The sequence below is a fragment of the Python bivittatus genome, unplaced genomic scaffold, assembly GCF_059951505.1.
Source record: "Python bivittatus isolate LINGU-HERP-01145 unplaced genomic scaffold, Pbiv_v1 ctg000160_np1212, whole genome shotgun sequence".
Classification (NCBI taxonomy): Eukaryota; Metazoa; Chordata; class Lepidosauria; order Squamata; family Pythonidae; genus Python; species Python bivittatus.
In genome coordinates this window covers 6,863,114-6,885,825 of record NW_028277076.1, presented here as the reverse complement: position 1 = coordinate 6,885,825, position 22,712 = coordinate 6,863,114, and the positions used below count along the sequence as shown (strand labels likewise).

The window sequence follows — 22,712 nt, the reverse complement described above, 5'->3', positions numbered from 1 at the left end:
GAAGAGACACGGTGGTCTCAATGTGCTGCGATCAATAGACGTTTATCCCCAAAATTCAGGTTCGCTAATGGAATCTCTGGCTTGTTTACCTGGGTTCTCCTGGAAGATGCCTTCAGACGTTCAGGGTTTGGGTCAAATGGATGGTTTACTCTTGAAATATTACCTTCCTGGTGTCTCTGCCATGCATATCACCGAATTCAAGGGGAATTGTCTCGATCCAAGGAAGAGGAGGGCTAATGTGTAGTAGTTGTAATAGAAGAATCGTTATTGTGGTCAGTGAGCTGGTGTGTAGTTTCAATGGTTGCCCAAAATGCCCTTCTGTGAGGTCTCAGGGCAACCCAATTTCATAGTCAACTCCGCTGAACTTATTTCTAAGTAAATAGGCAAATGAGGAGTGTTCCATTCGGCTTTCCCTAAAAGAAGAAGAACTTTAAAATCTGGGCCCTTTGGAGAAATCATGATTTTTGCTAAATCAAATCAATAAAGGCATGAAGTGTGTGTGTGGAGGGGAGGGGGTGTTTGTTCATGGAGGGGAGAAATGAAAGAAAGGGCTGAGTTCTTTGCTGGAACCATTTCAAAGTTTATTTTCTTTCTGTTTTAATGTTCGCCAGTCACGGCACTTCTCTCTCCTTAATATTTTCTTTTTTAAAAAAAACTTCTAAAATTGTAAAGACGTTTACCATTCAGATGCTGGACGGCTTTTTAAAAATCTGTCTTTCGCCGGCACCGCTAATGGAGAAAATAATTCCACTCTTCAGGAACTAAACACGAGTGGCTTAAAACGCACCCATTTTCCAGCATACCCCAAACCAGCTTCTCTTCTTCTTCTTCTTCGTTTTCCTGCTCCCACCCCATATTGCTAATAACCCCATTTAGAACTTCATCAGCGATGTAATGATAGCAAACAGAGTGGAAATTGCCTGTTAACAGTTGGATCTGCGCTGTAATTAATTCAATGTCTGTTTTAATCAAACCGAGGAGCGATCAAGTTTTCTCTGTCAGTGTGGCATGTGTGACGTCACCCTAAAAGCCAGCTGGCCAATCCAGAGGGGGCCTGCGGGGCACGTGGGCTTAGGATCTCGGTTAAAAAAAAAAAAACACGGGCGAAAGATAGAGGAGGCGGAGAAGAAAAAGAAGAAATTCCAAACGAAAGTCACGCAAGTTGGAGGGTTTCACGCGAGGCTTGGAGGAAAACGAGTGGCTGCGTCTGGAGCTATCCGTGGTGCTGAAACAGCACGCCGTGGCCATTTCGCCCCCCAGAAACCCTCCTCCGAGCGATTTCTCCCAAAGGATCCCGTAGATCATGGGAGGAGGCCAGGTTCAGATCCTCGCCCGCTACTCTGAGCGTTTCCAAAGGTGTTGATATTTCTCCCTGGTTTCCTGTATTAAGGGAAGTTTTGGCTTTGATGTCCTGCCTTGTTGGGGGGGGGTTAATTCAGATTGTGTACTGTCCATAGTCCTGAAAGCCCCAAACTTCCTTCCGGAGAATCTACCTTTCCTTTTCTCCATCAGATCTCCTTCCCCATCTTTCCATTCCTTGGTGTTTGGCTTCCTTCTTGTTGCTCTGTAGTAAAAGTTTACTTTCATGACTGTCTTTGTAGGAGATCGGGGTGGCTGAGTGGTACTCAAGAGCATAGATTGTGGCGGGACGTTTGAGAGCAGGTTAAGCCTTGTCGCTTTTACGGGAGAGTCCGCTCTGTTGAACTCAACGCGGTCTGACCTCAGAGTAAGCAGAAATGAACAGATAGTCCAACAGCTTGAGCGGTTTGGGGAAGGGTTCCTCAGCCTCTTTTCTTGGGAGAGGAAGCCCCGTTGAATCACAGGGTGCTTCCTCTGGAGTAAGTCGATAGCTTACCTCTGGCTCCAGTCTGAGGCGGCCTGAGTCGCAAAGACCCCTTCCCGAATCCAACGGGTGGATTCATTTTTTCAGAGCTTTCAGATCCGGGTTTCATTCCCAGGTCAACTTCGCCCTCCGAGAATTCCTTTTCCCATTGCCTTTTGACATTTTCCCTTTCTTTTTTCTCTCTCCGTTGCAGCCAGTTTGGACACTGATCGCCCCGGAAGGTCGGCACCTTGGATGTTAAATGCGGGCCAGGAATTGTGCTTAACGCGAACCCGAGCCTCCTTCCTCGGCTTTCCCTCCCTCTCCCCCCACCCCAGCCTCGATCCGGACGGCGGGTCAATGTCATCCTGAAGCATGGAAAACGCCAACGGATTTGGGATCGACTCGCTCCTGTCCCATCGATCCGGGAGCCCAGCTGTGCCCAAAGGGGATTCCCTTCTGGGCGAAAGCAGGTCGCCCCTGGAACTCAGCCCTCGCTCGGAGCTCAGCAGCGGCTGCCTGTCCCCCCCGTCGCCCCGGAGGGACTGCTTAGAGGCGGCGGCTCAGATACCCGGCGGGGTGGGGAGACTGGACTCTCACCTGCCGGGGCCGCCGATTTCGGCCTCTGCTCAGTCCAGAACGGTGACCTCGTCCTTCCTCATCAGGGACATTTTGGCGGACTGCAAACCCCTGGCCGCGTGCGCTCCTTATTCCAGCAGCAACGGGCAGGGTGGTCCGGAGGCGCCCATGCCAATCCCGGCCAAGGCGGGCGAGGACTTTCGAGAGAAGATTGAAAAGGCCACCAGCAACCCCTCCTTGGATTCAGAATACAAAGGTAGGGAACGATTCCTCGCCTGCAAAGGGGAGCGCGGGGTTGGAGGGGCGGGGAGCAAGCCTCAACTTCATAGCCGGGCAGTCTAATTTGGCGAGGTCTTCTTTAGGAAAGTCCCCAGCTAGGGGGTCTATTCTGTAAAGTCAAAGTTGAAGTGGGGGAGAGAAACCAAAGTTATCCGAGCTTCTAAACACCTCTTCCCTTTGCTGGGGGGCAGGCGTTTTCCCCTTCTGATCTTCCAAGCCCTGTATCTTAGCTTTCTGACGGATGCTAGTTATGCTAAGACTAATAACAAGGAATGAGCCGGCAAAAGTTTCCCCGATGACGGTTGGAATATTAGGAGCGATCAAGATGGAGTGACCAAAACAGCGAAGAGAATTTGCATGATGCTATGAGCAACATTTTGCTCGGCTTGCAATCAGGTAGATCTTACGGCCCGGTATTTCTCAGGCTTGGGAATAAGGCTGCAATGAGCCCTCAATTCCCAGCATTTGCTGAATATTCTTCAGTAAATGCCACAGAACAACAAAATCATCATCAATCATCATCACATCCATGGTTCCTAACCAAAATCAACCCAATCTCCTTGCAAAGCCAGAAGCAAAGAGAACGTCCGACTTCTGCTTAGGTGTCCCCCCGTTCTTTCGAATTCGATAGATAGACTGCCTCTCGATGTGGAGGTTCCAGAAGGAAATGCCTCTCTTCCCAAATCGAAAGTTGGGCTGCATTAAACGCCCTTCACCTTCCCTCTTGATCCTGTCCCAGACCCGTGGTTTTGCTCCAAAGCACCCACTCGGACAGATTTCGATTTTCTTGGAAAGACGGAGAATTTGGATTGACTCCTCAGGGGCCATCCACCAGCAAAAAGGAAATGGGGATTTTCAGAATGAAATGTTGGTGTTGGAGAACAATTTGATGGAGGTGTGCGTGCCTGCATAGAACATGAGTACACGAGTACATGTCTGCGTGTGTTTCCAGATAGGGAAAACAAACAACTTAGAACAAATCTTCCCCCCCCCTTTAATAAGCTAATCAGTGTGTATCTTCTCCCTAGAATTCATCCTCCCCTTCACAGATCTATTTTTGTTTTTTCTTACCACCAATTCAATATTGCCTTGCCTCCTGGATTTTATTTTATCAGAGGAACCTGGAACAACATTATTCGGCTCATTCACATATAAGCCTACTCAGACAAGCCAGGGCTTACTGGAAGAAGATAGAAACTCCAAATTCCCTTTCCTTCTTTGTCCTGCAAGAGTTTTTGACTCTGGATCAAAGTTGTTCAATTGCTCCCCGTTCACATTTCTAGTGAATTTGCATTGAATGATCAGTGGCTTTCCCTTGGACCTCTCTTCTGCCCCTCCCCAAGGGGTAAGGAACTAGACCCCTAGCATGGCGCACACGGGGCTGGCAATTTGTGAAAGTGCAAGTTAGGAATAAGGGCAAAGACGGGGGAAGCAGCTGTGTTTGTATTTCTAGAGGCCAGAGAAGTCCAAATGGCTGTGTTTATTTCTTTCCCAAAAAGTTTCAAAAGGTTGTTCTCCTTAAGGTTGTTTGCTCCACTTTATATAATATTTAATTTTTTAAAAGGAAAATTCTCTGCCAATCTCTGGAAAGTGAGAGGGAGAGAGAAGGAAGGAAGGAAATCTCTGTTAGTTTGGCTCTTGAGCATTTCCACGGATTTCAAACCTGAACCTGAATATGTTTACTGGGGAGTAACTCCTAGACAGAGCCCGTTTTCCATTCATTTTTTCTTTTAGAGAACACGCTTTGCAAGAGAAAATCATTGAAATCAAAAGCGGGATGAAGATAATTACCAGACTGTAAAGCTCTCCTTGAGCTTCAAGATAGAGATGAGAAGCAGATTTGTGGCAGGATCCTAGGCAAGGAAACCATTTCTGCTAACTCTACAGCTATTTGTGGCAAGCTTCAGCGTGCGGCTTTTACGCATCATTGAGGAAGACAGTGCAATTGTATTTTGGTTAGGGTTTTTGCTCCTTTGCCATGGGACCCGGGTGATTTTTGACCAAAACCCTGCCTCCCAAGATTTTAATCTGATTTCTTTTGACCTTTGCGTGTTTTTTTCTCCCCTAGAAGTTGAGCTGTCTTTAGTTTCTTGGTACTCCCTCAGTGGTTCCGTTCGCACAACATCCTCAACTCAGTTCCTCCTTTAAATCTAACCTTTGGGGTTTTCTTTGAAACAAGGCAAGCACCCTAAAACCCCAAACTTATCCACCGGTGAAGCGCAGGGCACATTGAAAAAGAACGGTTGAAAGGGGCGTGAAATTGCCAAAGGAGCTTTTCCAACCGGTCCGAAGGAAAGAGGGACATCAAAACTTGAGACATCACCTTCGCTTCCTCTCCGTCTCGCTTCCTCCTGGCTGCGCACCTCAAAATCCACGAACATGTCTGAAGATAAAATAAAATAGTACCCAGAAACCTTTCAGTGATCAACGCATTTGGGGAAGTCCACTCTGGTCTTGATTCACCCGTTGCAAATAAAATGGACCAACCGAGGATCAATTTGAAGAGGTTCTCCAAAGCTTTGGAAGATCTTTGGACATTGAGGACACTTGCTTGTGAGAAAACACACCCTGGAGGAGCCTACGATCTAAACTTCTCCCCTCGCAAGTGGGGGGACAGCAGAAACCTTCCTGTCCACCCTTAAGGGGGCAGATTTTTCCCTCCCCAGGAAAAAGAAGAATGCAGATGAGAATCAGCTCGCCCATCTGCTTTCCGAGGGGCGAACTGGTTCTCCATTCAGCCCAGAGCTCCCCCCACCAATTCTGGAGGGGGAGGACATCAACCAGAAACCAATTCCCCGGTGGGCACACTTTTTACACAGGCCTATTTCCTGAATATTTCTCCCAAGGAGGGAGATATAAGATCATGGCCCCCAGGGCATTTTACATCGGATGCAGCTTCATCTGTTAAGCTCAGTACACTTTGGAAGAGCTCTGGGGACGTAGCCTGCGCAGAATCACCATCATCATCGTCACCACGACCACCACCCACTACTGTTAGCCAGAGTCATTCTCTCTCTGGCTGGAAACGCACCCATTCGGCCTTCCCCCTTTTATCTTCCCATTTAGAGAAGCGGGGGACACTTCCCCGTTTCTCTGGGCGCCATAGAGAAGTCATTCCGGCCCCGCAGATGAGATCTTCCCTGCCTCCCTGAACCCAGATTGGAAATTTGGGTCTCTCGGCTGCTAAAGAATTAAACTTCTTCATTGGGGGGGGGGGATCTCGTTTTTTTCACCCTTTCTCACTCTTGGGTGCCTTTCTTGCAGCTTCCTTGTGGTTCTGAACGAGGACAGTCTCTCTGAACCGCAGTCGTTTTCTATGTTACTCGTGCAGAGTTTTCATTTTTCCGTTCTTTTTTCTCTTCTCTGCCTTCCTTCCTCCTGCCTCTCTCTTTGTAAAAAACTTTTTCTATGTTTCCTTTCTTTTTAATTGCCTTTACTCATTTCCTCTTAATCTCTTTCCTTTTTTTAGTTGAGTTTCTTTCCATTTAATTTCTCCTATTTCCTTCCTTCCTTCCTTCCTTCCTTCCTTCCTTCCTTCCTTCCTTCCTTCCTTCCTTCCTTCCTTCCTTCCTTCCCAACTCTATCTCTTTTTTCCTTTCTTTTTCTCCCCTTCTCTTTCCCTTCCTCCTCCTCCTTTTTTGTTTTCCTTCCTTCCTTCCTTCCTTCTTTCCTTCCTTCCTTCCTCTCTTTTTGCCTTTCTTTTTTATCCCCTCCTCTTTCTCTTCCCCTCTCTCCTTCTTTTTTGTTTCCCTCCCTCCCTCCCTCCCTCCCTCCCCCTCCCCCAATTTGCCTCTTTCGACTTGGACATTTGCCTTTCTTCCCCACTCCCAATCCTGGACTCCCCCCTCCCCACTCCTGAATCTGCATGATCTCATCCCGGCCCTTTGAAACCCAGATCCAACTTTTCCAGCCCTGCCCCTTCACATCTAGCCCCCGAGAGTCACTGACGCCGGCTGGCACCGTCCATTCTTATGGCTGCCTTTTTTCTGTAAACCGGATTTTTTAATTCCCCTCTTCCAAAATTTCTGCAAGGATTTCAGGCTTCTAATGCCACCCCTCCACCACCCTAGAGTTGATTTTTATATAAATCTCAGGGAAAGGAGAGGAACGTTTGCAAACGCCTCCTTCCCTTTCCGCATCTCATGTTTAAGAGATATTCGGGCGTGTTTCTGCTTGAAGAGTTTTCCCACCTCCCTCGTGGCTCAATTAAGTGGATTATTGTCTTCCTACGGAGAGAAATCAACTCGCGTGTCTTCTCTAAAACCTGCCACAAGATGTTTGACCATAAAGCCTCTTGTCACTCCCTCACCCACTAACCGCAGCCAACTGATGTAAAGCGACCCGGCTGCGTTCAAAAGAGTGTGTATTTGCACAAATAAACCCACTCTCTTTTAAGAAAGAGAGAAAACAGATGAGAAAAACACACAGAGACATGCACACAAGAGAAAGAAGATGGACTCAAGTTAATCATCCTTGGCTTCGACAGGACTTGCCAATCGTTCCTTGCGCCTCGCTTGGTTGGGGTACACGGCCCAAACCGGATTAAAGGAAACCAGTTTCCATTCCCAACTGGCAGAAGCTTTCGAACGGGAAGGAAATTGGGTGCCAAAAGCGAGAAGGAGAATTGGAGAAGACAAAGAAAGGGAAGACCGAATTGCCTCGGCTCTTACATTTAGAAAATCTCCTTCTCTAAAATAAAATGGGGAGAGCTGGTTCCTATTTAGGGAACAGGGACACAGGAAAGTTCCAGGCCAAAAAATCATTTTTCCTGCCTTGTTTCATGGATGGAAATATTTCTGCTTTTACCACAAATGTCTCTGTGCTATTCTTTCCTCCCTGCCGACTTATTGCTGACTTTTTCTGGAATTGTCTTTCGGTCTTTTTATTCCAGTGCAAGATGTAAACAGCCTCTGCTTGGAAGAGCAAAAATTGCCCATGTCGATCCTTTCCTTGGGAAAGAAATTGTGTTGATTCAAAGACACGATCTTGTTGATGATATTCCAAGTCTAATCTTAGTGTAATCTAGTTTGCAGGATTTTTAGGAGGACAACATAAATATCACATCCACCTCTTTGCAGGAATTCCAGGATATAATACTGTAATCATAATGATAATAATAATAAGGACAACATTAATAATCTTGCTCTTTCTGTAAGGAGGCAGAAACCAGATTTAACACAATTCATGCCAGTTTTATAGAAAATCACGATAATTTGTTAGGAGCTATTACTGCTGGAAGTGGCAATAATTCTGATACAAATATAAATGAATAACCAGGAATTACTACTATTGCTGATAATAATTTGTGAAGAATGGCCCAATGTTCCTCTTTAAAACTGGTGTGGCTTTTGTACAATTCTGAACTCAGGGAGATTCTCAAGAAAAATAAAAAACGGGATGAAGCAAAGGATTCTCACTTTCATTGCAAGTCATCTCCAGGAATGCCCAGATCCAAACATCTCACCTTGGTCTCCTCCAAAAATGGGTTTATGACCACAAGGAACCTTTTAAAAAAAGGATTTGTAAGAAATGAAGGGAAACAAAGTCGGAGAAGGAGAAGGAGAAGGAGAAGGAGAAGGAGAAGGAGAAGGAGAAGGAGAAGGAGAAGGAGAAGGAGAAGGAGAAGGGAAATAAATGGGGAGGGGGGAGTTGCTGTTTAAAGTGCTCTGGAGGCCAGAGAAAGCAGGGCAAGGTCCAAGCAACACTAAAAAGGCTGTTTGTGTGACAATTTGAGGCCCCCCACATCATGAGAAAAAGAGACTAGCTGCTTTCAGAACAAAGTGATGCTGGATCAGGATTGCACAAAGATGGAACTGCGTGTAAATGGGAAGTTAATCCCATTTCTTTCTCCCCAAGGTGGGGTTCTCCCGCAGGGGTCTTCAAGGAATACTGATTTTTTTCTGGATCTTCTCTGAACAGCAGTATCCCACTTGGCACTCACCGGGCTTCCGGGGTTGGGTGGCCAGCAGCCCCCCATTTTGCAACCTCATTCCCCACCCACCCCAAAACAGCTATCTCAGCGAATTCTTTTATTACTACTTTTCTAACTCAGAAATGTGGGTGTTTTGACTGTCCCCAAGTCATCTTGAACCGTGACTAATTTAGCATCACAAATCAGGGTTTGTTTCTTAGTGACTATGGGGTGGAATGGCTCTCCCTTCCACTGGCAAGCCCCTGTTATTTTCATTGGCTGCATTCCCACATATGTTTGTCTGTGGTTATCAAACCATGGTCTCCTCAATGACTCTAATTCCCCAGCTTTGCACAAAACACACACTTCCTGAGTCCCAGCTGGGCTAAACTAGGGTTGGCTCATTTCTAACTTATTGGCTGGGTTCACAAAACATGCTTAACTGGAAACTGCCTTATCAGAATGTACTAAACCTTGTTCATTTGCAGTTTGTCTGGTCCCACTGGCTCAGCATTTTGTATCCATGGTTGGATTTGTTTAGGTGCAATGCCCTGGACAAACAGACTCCAGAAAATGGTTGGTCCTGTTTAGTAACCAGGTTGTTGTTGGGAGATTGAAGTCAGTTTGAAAAGACCAGGTGGATCCAGCATCCAGGTTTAAATTAAGTGGACAACATGGTTTCGGGAACCTGATTTGAGCTCTTGGGCTCTGCCCAGTTCATAATTTTACTTATGAGAAAGGAGAAGACAAAGTTCAAGTTTCTAAGCATGTCTGCATGTGAATAACACCTCCTAATTTTGTTTGATGGAGTTTTTCCATGGGGTAAGGTCCCACAGCTATCCTGGTTTTCTCCACCCCTCCCAACAGTGTGTCCTCTCCTTCAGCTGATGGGAATAATTTGATCCTCTTTTCTTTTCATTTCCCTGATTTCTGAAGATTGCCTTCTGTGGCTTTGCAGAAATCCATGATAAGGTTTAGAAACCAGAATGGATGGCCTTGGACATAACAGTTCAGCCAAAATACCAAACTGCATTCAGCCAGCGTTCTTAAACCTGGTAAATGAACACACCATTAACAAACCCAAGTTCACACAACATGCCAAGCCATTATAGAAATGAACCAAGGCTAACACAAAGCAAACTTGGTGCCTGTCCACATTCATCTGATAACCACCAGGGTTTTGTGTGATCTGCTGGCTTGTCATGTTGACGGAACCTAGCCTGTTTGACAATCTTAGGTTTAATGAATGATAGAAATCCAGGAAATGCATTAATTCAGTAACCACATTGAGGGGTCATCTGAATGAGGCTACTAAGCTACCAACCAATCAACCACATTGTAACCTTGTATGTTATGTAAACCTAGCCCTTCTGGGGTTTAGGACTCAGTTTCTGGAATCCAGAAAGCTGGGTCAAATAAACCATGATTCAATTAACCATAGGTCAATGTAATGTGTGAACACAGCCATAGTGTGCAAATGTGATATATCCAAGGAAAGATCTCATGGTCCATCAGAGCATATTTGGTTTTATCCAGTGCTAGAGCAAAGAAAATAAATGATTTTCTTAAGACTTCCAGCAGAAGTTGGAAATTTGGAGAAAACTGGCAATATGTTTGCTCAGAAGTAAATCCCACTGAATTCAATCGAAAGTTAGCAGTGATAGAATTGTGGTTAAAATTGCTGGCACATGAATAATGACCAATTTAATGATGAAATAAACAAAGGATAATTGGGTACCCTTCTAAACATATTTTTCCCTCCCTCCCAAAATAAATATATTTATTTTGAAGAAGGGTAGAATATAAACATGGACTTTCAGTTTACCTGCAGGGAGGAAACCAGCATTTCTAAGCATCTCTCTTTGCACGCGCTCCTTTAAAATTATGCGTTTCTACAATGCCTTCTTGTTTTTCGAAATAAGGTCCATTATTTATGCCAATTTTGCATTAAGAACATCGAATAAGCTTGAACAGCCCCAGAGGAATCAGCAGAAAGCTATGGATGAAATGATTCGTGCTCTGGTTGGGCTGATTACCTCTATTAATTGTTTAATAATTGATCATTCGATTATTATTTAATGCAAAAGGTTGCTGATGAAAGGAAAGTAATGTTTGGGCCGTGGTCACTGTCTGTAAAACGTGGCACCATGCAGTAACGTGGGCGCGTGGATGCTGGGTGTCTGGTTTTTTCCTGGCTTTACGGAGGAGACAGCAAAGCTCCTTTTGATTTTATATTTGAAACGGGCATCGCTTAGCCTCCCCCCACTGCGTGTTTTAATTCTATTGGACTACAATTCCCATCGTCCTGTGGGTGTACTTCTGGGTAAACCTACCTCCAGATTTTTTTTGGGGGGGAAGCAAATGGTTCCAATTCTGTGCGCAATTTATTAGGTGAGAGTCCCATGGAACTGAAGGGAAGTTACTCCTGAGTAAACAGCGATGGGATTTTCAACATGGATAATTACACAGGAGCTGGTGGGCACCACTAACCTCTTCTTTCTGTTCCTGTGAAAGTCATTTTCCTTCCTTCCTTCCTTCCTTCCTTCCTTCCTTCCTTCCTTCCTTCCTTCCTTCCAATCCTTTCCTCATTTTTCCTTTTCCTTCCTTCCTTCCTTCTCTTCTCTTCCCCTTCACTTCATTCCTTTTCCTTAATTTCTTTCCTGCCTTCCTTTCCTTCTGATCTTCCCCTTCCTTTTTTTCTTACCTTAATTTTCCCCTTCCTCTTTTATTTCATTCCTTGTTATCTTTCCCATCTTTTCTTCCATTCCTTTCTTTTCTCCTCCCCTTCATTACGTCTCTTCCTTCCTGTTTTATCTTCCCCTTCATTTTTTTATTTTATCCTTTCCTTTCCTTTCCCTTCCTCTTTCTTCCTCTCTTTCTTCCCTTCCTTCCCCTTCTTTTTCCTTCCCCCTCTTCATTTACCAACTTCCTTTCCTTTCCTCCCTTTCTTTCTCTCCCTCTCCTTCCTCCCTCCCTCCCTTTCCTTCTTTCTCTACCCCACTGTCCTTTTCCTTTCCTTTCCTTTCCTTTCCTTTCCTTTCCTTTCCTTTCCTTTCCTTTCCTTTCCTTTCCTTTCCTTTCCTTTCCTTTCCTTTCCTTCCCTTCCCTTCCCTTCCCTTCCCTTCCCTTCCCTTCCCTTTTTTCCTTCCCTTCCCTTCCCTTCCTTCCCTTCCCTTCCCTTCCCTTCCCTTCCCTTCCCTTCCCTTCCCTTCCCTTCCCTTTTTTCCTTTCCTTTCCTTTCCTTTCCTTTCCTTTCCTTTCCTTTCCTTTCCTTTCCTTTCCTTTCCTTTCCTTTCCTTTCCTTTCCTTTCCTTTCCTTCCCTTCCCTTCCCTTCCCTTCCCTTCCCTTCCCTTCCCTCCCCTCATCCATTCACCAACTGCAACGCTCTTCTCTTCTCCGCTCCACCCGGAAGAGCCGAGAGCCACTGTCGCCCTTTCTCTCCTCACCCAGTGAAAGAAGAAGGAGACCGGGAGATCTCCAGCTCCCGAGAGAGCCCGCCGGTGCGGCTCAAGAAGCCCCGGAAGGCGCGCACCGCCTTCACCGATCACCAGCTGGCGCAGCTGGAGCGCAGCTTCGAGAGGCAGAAGTATCTGAGTGTCCAGGACAGGATGGAGCTGGCCGCCTCGCTGAACCTCACCGACACTCAAGTCAAAACCTGGTACCAGAACAGAAGGTAACCAAGGAGGGGACGGAGGGGGAAGCGGGGCCGTGCGTTAGGATGGTGGGTGCTAGGTTTAATTTGGATCCAGCCGTTCGTTCTCAGGCAGTCTTGGAGGATCTCGGGCAACCGGGCAGGTTCAGGCCTGCTTCGTCCTTGGATGGGAGACCCGAGCAACTCCAGGATTGGGGAGCTGGCAAAGCACGTTCAAAGCAAGCCATTGCCATTGCGCACCAAGGCAGGGTTGGGTTTGTTGCCAAGGAAGCAACATCAGCGTAGAGGTTTGCGAAGACACGAGTTCCCTTCCAGAACGTCTTTAACTTAATCCATGGATTTGGCCCCTCTTCCTTTCACTCCTTCTGCCCGGGTTAGGTGAACCGGGTTACTAAACCCAGTGCAGAGGCCAGTTGGGTTTTGACCTCACCTGCTCAAAATGTGGTCTGTGAACCTAGACAGGGCGTCCAGTGGGAAGTCTGCTTGATTTTAGGGAGGAAAGGAAATGTATCTCTTCTGCAATGCTTGGGGAAAATAGGGAGAGGTCATTGCTGAGACGGTTATATGGGTATTTCAAGAAATAACTGACGTTCGTTCAGTTTCCCATGATGTACAGTTGCCACGGTGGCAAGAGGATGAGTTTAAAAATGAATTTAAAACTCCCCCATGTTTAGTGGCAATTGTAGACATCCCTACCGCCGAGTAAATTCCCTTGAATTCAGCGAGGCTTACTTCCGCATAGATATGCAGAGCTTTGTACGGGAGGGGTTTTCTCTCTGTAGCAAGGATTTTAAAAAAAACGTTTCCAGGATGCGGAATTCGGCTCCGTTGCAAAAATCACTTGATATTGTGCAGCACGAAAAAACATTGTCCAGCCCAAGGCATCCTGAAATATTTTGGAGAAGGTCGGATCCACTGCAGGTTGGAGGTTCTTTTGCAAGCTTTTCAGTTCCACAGAACTCTTGCAAGAGAAGCCAGTTTCTGGATCATGCAGGGCTCTGTTCAGGTTGTGGCGTAAAGGCATTTGATCATCTAAAAGCACGATCTAGCTGTACAATATGGCTGACTGGGTGCCGATGGCAAGGTTTCTAATCAACGAAAGAGAGTCATCAGGTCTTTTTGACCAGGAACCCGAGGGCTGCCTTCTCACGGGTGGGACTGTCATGGGTCTCCCCTCCCACGTCCCACACGTTTGCCACTTTACATTTCCCGTGTTTAGGACCCGCATTGCCCACGTCATGCAAGAAACAGCCTCTTACAGAGCTGTTTGGGAAGGCTGAGCCAAATTATCCGATGCAGGACGTTGAGGTCCGGATTCAAGAAAAATCCGTGGACCGATCCTAAGAACGTTAGGCCACTAAGACACTAAAGGCCACATTGGCAACAGAGGTGAAGGCGGCATTTTCAACCAAGGCATTTTCACCTTCCCTTTCATTCTTCTTAGACTAGAGCAGGGAAAAAGTCACCGCACAAGGAGGAGATCAGGACTTCCATGCAATCTGGGCCTATAAGTGCCAAGTTCAAGTCCATAGTCCTAGAAGGTGGGATTCACACAATACCACAAACTAGCCAACCCCCTCAAAGCCCAGGGGCTGCATTGGGTGATCCACGCCCATGGCAACCTGTATATGGAAATGGGGAGAAGCAAACAAGCTGAGATATCTGGTTTCGCCTGGGGAAATAGCCATCAAGCTGGCTTTGTCCCAGTATTCAACGTGGCCAGTCATTGCAGCTGTACTTGAACCGCAGGTTTGATCTTAGTTAGTCCTGATCTTGTTTTTTTTTACTTACTTATTTATACATCACATTTATATAGCTGCCCATCTCACAAAGCGACTCTGGGTTTTGATCTTGGTTAGTTTTGCTCTTGGATAGTTTTGCTCTTGGTTAGTTTTGCTCTTGGATAGTTTTGATCTTGATTAGATTATTTTGGTTAGTTTTGATCTTGGTTAGTTTTGGTCTTGATTAGCTTGACCTTGCTCTTGATTAGTTCTGACCTTGGTTAGTTTGGGCCTTGGTTAGTTCTGATCTTGATAAGATTGACCTGGATTAGTTTTGATCTTGGTTAGAATGACCTTGATCTTCGTTAGTTTAGACCTTGATTAGTGTGGACCTTGGTTAGATAGACCTTGATTTGTTCTGATCTTGATTAGTTTTGATCTTGGTTGTTGTCAGGCCTGGCAGGAATGTGATGGGTGAACACAAGCGAGCCACTCTGGTGAATTGATCGTTCAGTGTTTTGTGCTGATCTAGGCTAATGGGTCAGTAACCAAACTGCACATGGTGAAATCAGCCAGTCTGTTTCTCTGGGTCTGGGGCTTCCAGAAGAGCCTTGAATTGGATGATATGGAATCCTCTGCAATCAGGATCAGTAAGAATAACAATATAATACGAAGATGACGCTTTTCTCACTGACCGCTCCCCAACCAGAGCTGTTCATCCCTTGGCCGTGGGGTTCCACCCCGTCCTTAAAGCCATAATCATGGGGATCATCACAAATCAGGAGAGGAAATTAAGTTGCAAGGGCTGGCCCTGCCAAGGGTGGAAAGAGCAAGCGGGGAGAAACCTGAGCAGTGAGGCAGGAAGCGTTCAGAGGGCACCTTCTGTCTGGAAAAAGCAGCCGAGAAACCGATAAACAGGAAGTTGAGAAACTCTCCAAGCAGACTTGCTGAGTTTTGAAGCAGCTGGGTTCAGGTTTCCAAGCTTAACCACCATTTGAAAGCAGAGCCTGTCTGGGTTCAGCAGGTGCTGCCAACCTGATCTGTTGGCTCGAGGGTTAGGCTGTCCTGTGAACAGAGCTTATGCTTTTAGTGTCTTGCATGAACCCAGTTCAGGGGGATGAATGCCGTGTGAATGAGGCTATCTCCCCCAGTTTGAAGAAGTTAAGAAAAAAGGGAGCAGCCTCGTGGGTGGGAAGACAGATGCTTGTAAAACTGGCCGTGAAAACTAAGCCATTTTTGCAAATCTGAGCCTCGTTCGGCTCATCCCCTTAAGCTCACGTTTTCAAACCACGCTTTGCTGCCTTGTGCAACATCTGAATTTGCAAAACAGTTCTAGCGATCCATTCAACGTGCCCTCTGGGACCTTGCGAACCTCCTTCAGGGTCTTTTTTGCTTTTCCTTGGTTTATTCTCAGCATTTTGGTGGTTGTGTTAGATTAAAAAAAAAATGGCTTTTTTTTTGGACTAAAAAAAATGGCTTTTTTTTTTTTTTAAAGAAAAGCCTCTAACTCCCAAATCGATATTATTTGCTTCTCTATTTCTCAGGGAGAGGAAATCTTCAGGCTTGATGGGGGAGGAAGGAGGAGGAGAAGGACCAACTGTTTAATTTGGGTGGGTGGGAGGGAAAAAAAAGGGGGAGAAGACTGTTATTTTTCAGCTAAAGAGAGAACAGCGCATCGCTGGCCTATTAATAATATATCCCAATTGATGCTTGGGGCATCAATAATTAAGGGCAGTTACAGTAATTACACAATTATGATGACGATGAATAATTTACTTGGGGAAAGAGAGATGGAAGCGCCCCTGTGCGAAAAAGGTGAAAGGAAAGGATTATGGGCTAGCTGATTCAAAGGCATCTATTTCCAATCCTTTCAGCGACAGACCGTGGCTTGTCTGTTTGAATGGGGTGGTTGGGCCTCTGCGTTACCTGTTTGCTACAGGTAGAACTGCGAGAAAGACAGCAGAAACCGAGTGTCAATTCCCCTGTCCCTCTAATGATCCATTTCAGAGATTCTTGATTCTCAAAAACATCAGAGCCATTTTTTGAGTCTTGGCACACTTACCTTCCTGTAAGACTGGCTGCTTTTGCTGACATGTAAATATTGTAGGAGTTCAGCCTGGCATTCGATTTCAACTTTTCCATTGTCCTCAACAGAAGTTTGAATCACTGTGGAGAGCGTCCACTGCCTATCCAGAGTAGATATGAAATTCGGGTACGGGTTTATATTCATGTCATGCTGGAAAATCTCTCTTGTTTTACTTCCCCTTCTTCGGTTCGTGGAGGGTGAATGTGTTTTGGGAATTTCTTTTAAGAAGAAGAAAACGTCCATCTTGAATGGAGTGACTACATGAACAGGTGGGAATGTCCTCTCCAGCTTGGCCAATCTTTTCTCAGAAATTAGCAGCCTTCCTGGCTTCCCAAAAATCCACATTTTTCAGATTAAAATGGGCAAGCAGTCAAGGGGGTTTCAGAATGATGGGAAAACATGAAAACAGCAGCTTTTTTTGATATCCCCCAAAGCAAAACCTGTTCAATCTGTTAAACACACCAGGACAAAAATTGAAAAACAGGTTTTTTTCCGAAGCATCCTGAGAATAAAGTAGAAAAACAGAAGCCTCTATCACCAGGGAAGAAAACTTTTGAGAAATGGCGAGAAAAAAATTAGCATACTAGTAGATTATAGTCCTCTCTATCCATTTATATCAGCCCTAGTGCTAGGTATATAAAAAAAACCTCCTTTCCTTGTTTGAATTTTCTGAAGCTAATCGTCAGGGCTAATGGGCAAGTTTAACCCTCTCCCCATTTTGCTTTTTCTCAAAGATGGGTCCTGCAAGAAGCAGACTCTGGGGCAGAAATCTAGGTCCTATGCAACAGAAGGAGCAGGAATGTCCCAGTTTCTAACTGCCCCATTGCTTTTCCAGACATGGTTGTAGAGAAGGCCAACCTTGCCCAAGAGAACAGAGCTACCTCAGAAAGCATAAAACCTCTAGGTAGTTTTCCTCACTCAGTATGACTTGAGCACTGCAGCTTAGCAGTGTGTTGTCGAGTCTCTGTAGTAAATTCTGTAAGAGAGAGGTTTGCTTTTTCAGCCTCTCCCTCTCCCTTTCGCTTTCATGGAGGAAAGTAGTTAAAATGGGTCAACTGACTGAGTTTTCCAGCAGCACTAACTGGGAGAGGTATGGGGTTAAATGTAATTTTCTGGGAGCCAAGTGGATCTATTGATCCCTTTGTGGTGTTACGGTGACACATTACTCCTACAGGAATTAATCCTCTTGCCATGTGACCTAGTAGAAGAGCAAATTCATGAGAAGCCACCTCAAGGAGGGCATGGAGAAGAGAACCTCTAAGCCAGTGTTTCTTCAACTTTTTTCTCTCAGGACCCCTTCCCACTTTTAAAAATGATGGAAGACCCCAGAAGAGCTTTTCTTTGCATGGGTTATATTTATTGATATTTACCGTATTAAAAATTAAAATGGAGGCATTCCCTGCCTCTCCCGCTTCTTCCAATTGTTTGATGGGATTTTAATATTGGGTTGTTTTTCAACGTAGACGGGCAAATGATTTTGGTTTCGAGGACTCCTGAGAGGGTCTTGGGGGACCCCCAGGGGTCCTAAGACCACACTTTAAGAAGCACTGCTCTAAGTAAGTCTCCTGGTAATTTTGTGTCCCTTCCAATGTGGGACATTGGATCTAAGTTACCTTGTCCTCTAGGATAAACCATGTTCTCCTCCATGTTCCAACTCAAGGAGTGGTTCACCTGTTTCCCTCAGACTAATTTGCCGTGGTCATAATCTCAGAAGCCCTTGGTTCTGTCCCTTTTCTGGTTCTTTGGAAGGAAGAGATGGGGGGTTCAAAGGAAAAAGATGGTGCTGGAGAGAGGGGGTAGCCCCACCCTCTCTGCCCCCACCCATCCCTTGTATCAGCCATGTCCACCAGGGGTATCATTCATCTAGATATGGTGGACTCTTGAGAAAAAAGAGAAGAAATTCTAACTCCGGCATGACTGTGAAGAGTCAGGAAGAGGACCTTGATGGAAATATGTAAAACCAGTTCCCTAGACCAAAGGGGCTGAAACATTTTTTGAGTCCAGAGCAACGAGATAACATTCAGAAGCGACTCAGGCGGACACCTCCCTGATTCACTGGAGTATGGGGGGGGGGGGAGATCCAACCCAATCAGCCTTGCCAGATTCTGTTATTATGGCTCATTTCCATGAAAATAGTTTTAGACTTCTTGTATTTCTTGATCTGGTCTACCTAGCAGGGCTGGCAGACTTCCTTTTCTCTACTATACAAAATGCAAGCCAGAGTCTTAATACGCCACAGCTGTCACGCTGAATGCAGTTTTCTGCTCTTCATATCCCTGATAGACGGTCCGTTTGTCTACATGGGCGCACCCACAAGACGAAATCTGCGCTTATTTTGATCAGCATGCAAAAGTCTTCTGGTGGGTGATAACAAAGTCATGTGTTCATGATGTGCAGGATCTCCTCTTTGTGAGGCAACAGTGAGCCTTATGTTACCTCGATGACAAGTCCCCACCAGCATAGATCTTGTCAAATCATATGCAAAGGAAGTCATTCAGTTTGTCCATTTGTGTTTCACTTCCTTGGGTTGAAGATTCAGCTACAGAAGGGTGATGAGTCTCTTTCAGTATCGAAGGCTGTTTTGGCCACTCAGGGTGTGGCAGAAAAGTAGTCTCAAGATTGCCAACGTTGCACGAGTTATAGGAAACAGAAATGCTGAATTAACTTCAACAGATCTCTAAAACCTAAGGAGGATTGGGCTGGTTTAATACTTGGATAGGAGACCACCAGGAAATCTTTGGGTTGTATACCTGACTGGGAACTTGAAGAAACAATATTGGCAATGGCTGTTGCCCCAAACCCTAGATGAGATGTCCATGAAATCATAAGCAATCGTGTTCAACTCAGGAGGGTTCCTTTTACATCTTCCTTGTGCAAGAAGTGATGGGAAAGGTATGATTTAATCACCCATTCACACGTGCCCAAGTCTCGTTGATTGTGGATTCTTCCTTGTTGACAAACCAAGAACCTGAAATGGCCTATTGGAGTCATCCATCAATCCACAGCTGATGTGAACATCAGTGGTGTTAAAATGACATGAAATCAAAAAAGGGGCATTTGAAAGGAGTCTGACATAGTGGATGGGGTTTAAGACAAATATTGTTTTTGTTCTTGTCCACTTCCGGACTTGGCCACACCCCTTTCCCCTGGCCCCGCCCACAGGGGCTCTCAACTTAGCAAAGTCCATTTGAGCACCGTCTGTTTTCCTATTTCTTCCTACTGAATTTCTTCCCGCTGAAAAGAGACCGCAGCTTTCCTGTGACATCCAGTTCCACTGTCAATTCTCTTGTCTCTTGTCATGATGTCAAGCCTCAGTCGGATTTTCTCCCCTATCCAGTCGGTGTCACCAGGTTGCACAAGGCAACCTTTGAACGCTTGAGGATCAGAGTTTGCATCTTCTCTGTATCTTCTCTCTTTGGAGCTGACTCCCCCATGCCATTAATTTTTGCAGCCCCTATTTTGAGCTGCTGTGGATTGACCGAACTGTCTCCAGCTGAACTGGAGACAAAGGGACAGGATAAGATCATAGGTGGCTTCCTCGGTGGTTAAGCCATCTTGGGAAAACCTCCACTCCATGTTACAACAAATAAATAAAAAGGAAGGCATTTTTTCTCCCCGGCATCCAGCTTGGGGGATTAACAAGGAATTAACCAAGATTACCAAGAGCATCCAGATACCATCCAGTAGTCTGTGGTTCTATTTCTATTTCTTCAATATGGCTTTTTTTCTGTCTCTCTTCGGCAAGGTTTTAGCCCTTTGCTTAAACATCCCATTTAGAGCAAATACAGAGAAAGTGAAATTGCAGCATGTGGAGAGAGAGCGTCACTAGCATGGAACTAGGTTTCCAGCTCTGGTGGTTCCCCTGTAACATTCCTGCTTATAATAAGGACAGGAAGGCTCAGTTTTGGTGCACTGGGGCCAAACCCAACCAGGTTTACCCCCATCGCGCTGCTCTTTGCAAGCTGGGGTCTCAGATCTAGAGATCTTTGCAAGCCACCAGGCTGCAGACAGCCCACAGCTGGAGGGACGGTGTTCAGACGTGCAGCGAGAGGGGCGTTGCAGAAGCACGGGGGCGAATAGACAGACTCCAGATCTCATACTTGTGGAGGGAGTTGCAGAAGGGAGCGTTTAATAGGAAAAATAAACCTTTGGAGGTCTGCTGGAGGTACTGCAGGAACAACCGAAACAGGAACGGTGATGGGGAGGGGAGCCGCTAAGATGGGGGGACTGGGAATGGGGGGAATGGGAAGAACTAAAGCAAGGGGCCTGGGGTGCCGGGGCCCCGAGTGTGCAAAGGGCCCATTTCCTGGCTGTATTAGTGACCATGTGTTTTAATTGTTCGTATTCGGGATTGATTATTCTTAAATTTATTTCAGTACTGTGTGTGGCCCCCAGTCCCTGGCTGAGCGGGGCGGCTGTACAGAGGGATTAAGCTAATACACGAACAAGCCAACATCTGGAGGTGGGGAAGGCATGGATGACTAGCAGGGATGAGAAGGGAGCCGGGTTCGGGAAGAGGCTGGGGTCAAGCCCTTCTTTGCAGCTCCTCCTTGCGCGGCGTGGGCGCCCTTCTGCGAGGGATGTGCGTCTCGTCTGAATCCGTTTCTCTCTTCCCGCTGCAGGACCAAATGGAAGAGGCAGACGGCGGTGGGGCTGGAGCTGCTGGCCGAGGCGGGGAATTACTCGGCTCTGCAACGGATGTTCCCTTCGCCCTACTTCTACCCGCAAAGTCTGGTCTCCAACCTGGACCCCGGAGCCACGCTGTACCTTTACCGGGGACCCAGCGCGCCGCCCCCGGCGCTCCAGCGGCCTCTGGTGCCTCGGATCCTCATCCACGGACTGCAGGGGGGCAGTGAGCCCCCACCCCCTTTGCCCCCGCTGGCCGGCGTCCTTCCCAGAGCTGCTCAGCCGCGGTGAGCGGCCCCAACCCGGGCGTTGCTTCAGGAAGATAACGTGGGAACGCGGCGCTCCCGCTTGCCTCGGCCTCGCCGGCGCCGGATTGACTCTGGAAAGGGGGTGGGGAGGGGGAGGGAGGGGAGGAGGGGGGGAAAGGAGGCGGGGAGGGGCTTGAGCTCGCGCAGCAGCCCTGCGCGCCTCTCGGGGCATTCCCACGGCCGCCTTTCTCGCTAGAAGGCTAGCTGCCAGCCCTATCAACCAAGATGCTGCAAATTCATCCCTGGCGCTTTCAGACACGGCCTCTCTTTGCGCCACATCAACCTTTTCCCTTCCTTCTCTTGTGGTCTTTCCTCACGGCCTCCAACTCCCTGTCTGAGTTCCCTTCTTGGACTAAGGGGTTCTTGCTGGGCGTCGGAAGGGGTGTGGTGTGAACCCCGCGCTTTGCGAGCTCTGTTTGGGGGTCCCCCTGCTGGGGCTTACCCAAGACACTGCCAGCAGCCGATAAACCAGGCTTGAGAGATGCAAACCCGGCCACTGTGGATGACAAGTTTCTTGGAGCTTAATAGGTTGTGTGAAAGGTGTGCCTCTGCGTCAGGTGCAAACCCAGAATGTGAGTTAATTCGGTAATCCAAATGGCACTTATGGTTGGAATTCATCTCCCTGCTACATAGAAGGTATAACACACCCTTCCCCTGCCCTGGCCTGCTGGACTCCCACTCCCAACATCCCCAGCCAGTGTGGTTGAAAAATTAAGCTTCATTGTAGTCCAATATTCTTAGAAAGTGCCCAGGTAGGAAGACCACCTCTTGATGTTTCCTGTACATAAATGGTTTATTTTGCAAATAACAAAATTCTCCCTCCTTGCAACTGCTTCTGGAGACCGCCCCTTCCTTTGCCAACAGAGAAATGTTTTTCCTGAAAAATCGGCATTGCACATAATTTGATTTTTGGTTTTCTGAGCTGAGAGTCCCTCTTTGCTCCTTTCCCACCTTCTTACCCCCCCCCCCAAATTGTCCCGACCCCATTGCAGAAAAGGAGGTAGACCCCTGGCTTTACTCCCAAGGGCCATTCTCTAGCACAGCTACTGGACAAATGTCTGTCTTGTCTAACGATAGGGCCGCCCCACTTCCCAGGAAAGTCGGCCCAGTACAGCAAAAAAGAACATTTCAAACATGTGCCAGATGGAATTGGAAGCTCCACGGTGTCATCACACGCGTGTCCACTGGACAGTAAATCTCAACAAACCTTGGTTGTCTCCAAGTTGTGACACTTTGCAGCCTCAGTTCCTTGCTGCGGTCATAAGGCGGGCTGGTTGTTTTAAATCCCCAGATAGAATAACAACCCAAATTGTGCCCTGTTGGCAGGAAGAGAAAGAAGAAAGGAAATGCAAACATTTAGCAAACACACAGTGGAACAAAAACCCCGCTTGAAATACTGGGTCAGAGGAAAGACATGTCCTGCTGATCCCATAAAACTAAGAGCTGATTTTTCTGATTTCAGCTACAAAAGAAGGGAAACCAGACAAGGGAAATCAGTTTTGAAATGGTGGACCTAGGAGCCTCGGGATCTTGTAGGAAACTGGTTCTCAGTAGCTTCAAGAGGGTTACCAGAACTGGCCTTCAACATTCGAAGATCACTAGGGGCACATCTGGTCTTTCCTGCCATCTACTGGCCCTATGGATCTTTGCAGCTCAGATCTGGTCACCCACCAGATCTGGAACAGGGGTCTATCAACATCTGCTGGAACAGGGGTCTATCAACATCT

General features: G+C 46.7%; 1 protein-coding gene across 1 annotated transcript; it reads left to right on the top strand.

Moving 5' to 3' along the window:
- Positions 1–2,197: 2,197 nt before the first annotated feature.
- On the top strand, positions 2,198–20,968 carry BARHL1 (BarH like homeobox 1). The gene is made up of 3 exons (XM_007425199.2): positions 2,198–2,657; positions 12,043–12,265; positions 20,674–20,968. The coding sequence occupies exons 1-3, from the start codon at positions 2,198–2,200 to the stop codon at positions 20,966–20,968; spliced, it is 978 nt and encodes a 325-aa protein (XP_007425261.2).
- Positions 20,969–22,712: the final 1,744 nt, after the last annotated feature.

Bases quoted from the DNA above. Each gene is read 5' to 3' on its own strand.
- BARHL1 (XM_007425199.2), top strand. From the start codon at position 2,198: ATGGAAAACGCCAACGGATTTGGGATCGACTCGCTCCTGTCCCATCGA. The intron at 2,658-12,042 runs GTAGGGAACGAT...CTCCTCACCCAG, and splicing joins CTTGGATTCAGAATACAAAG to TGAAAGAAGAAGGAGACCGG. The intron at 12,266-20,673 runs GTAACCAAGGAG...TTCCCGCTGCAG, and splicing joins ACCTGGTACCAGAACAGAAG to GACCAAATGGAAGAGGCAGA.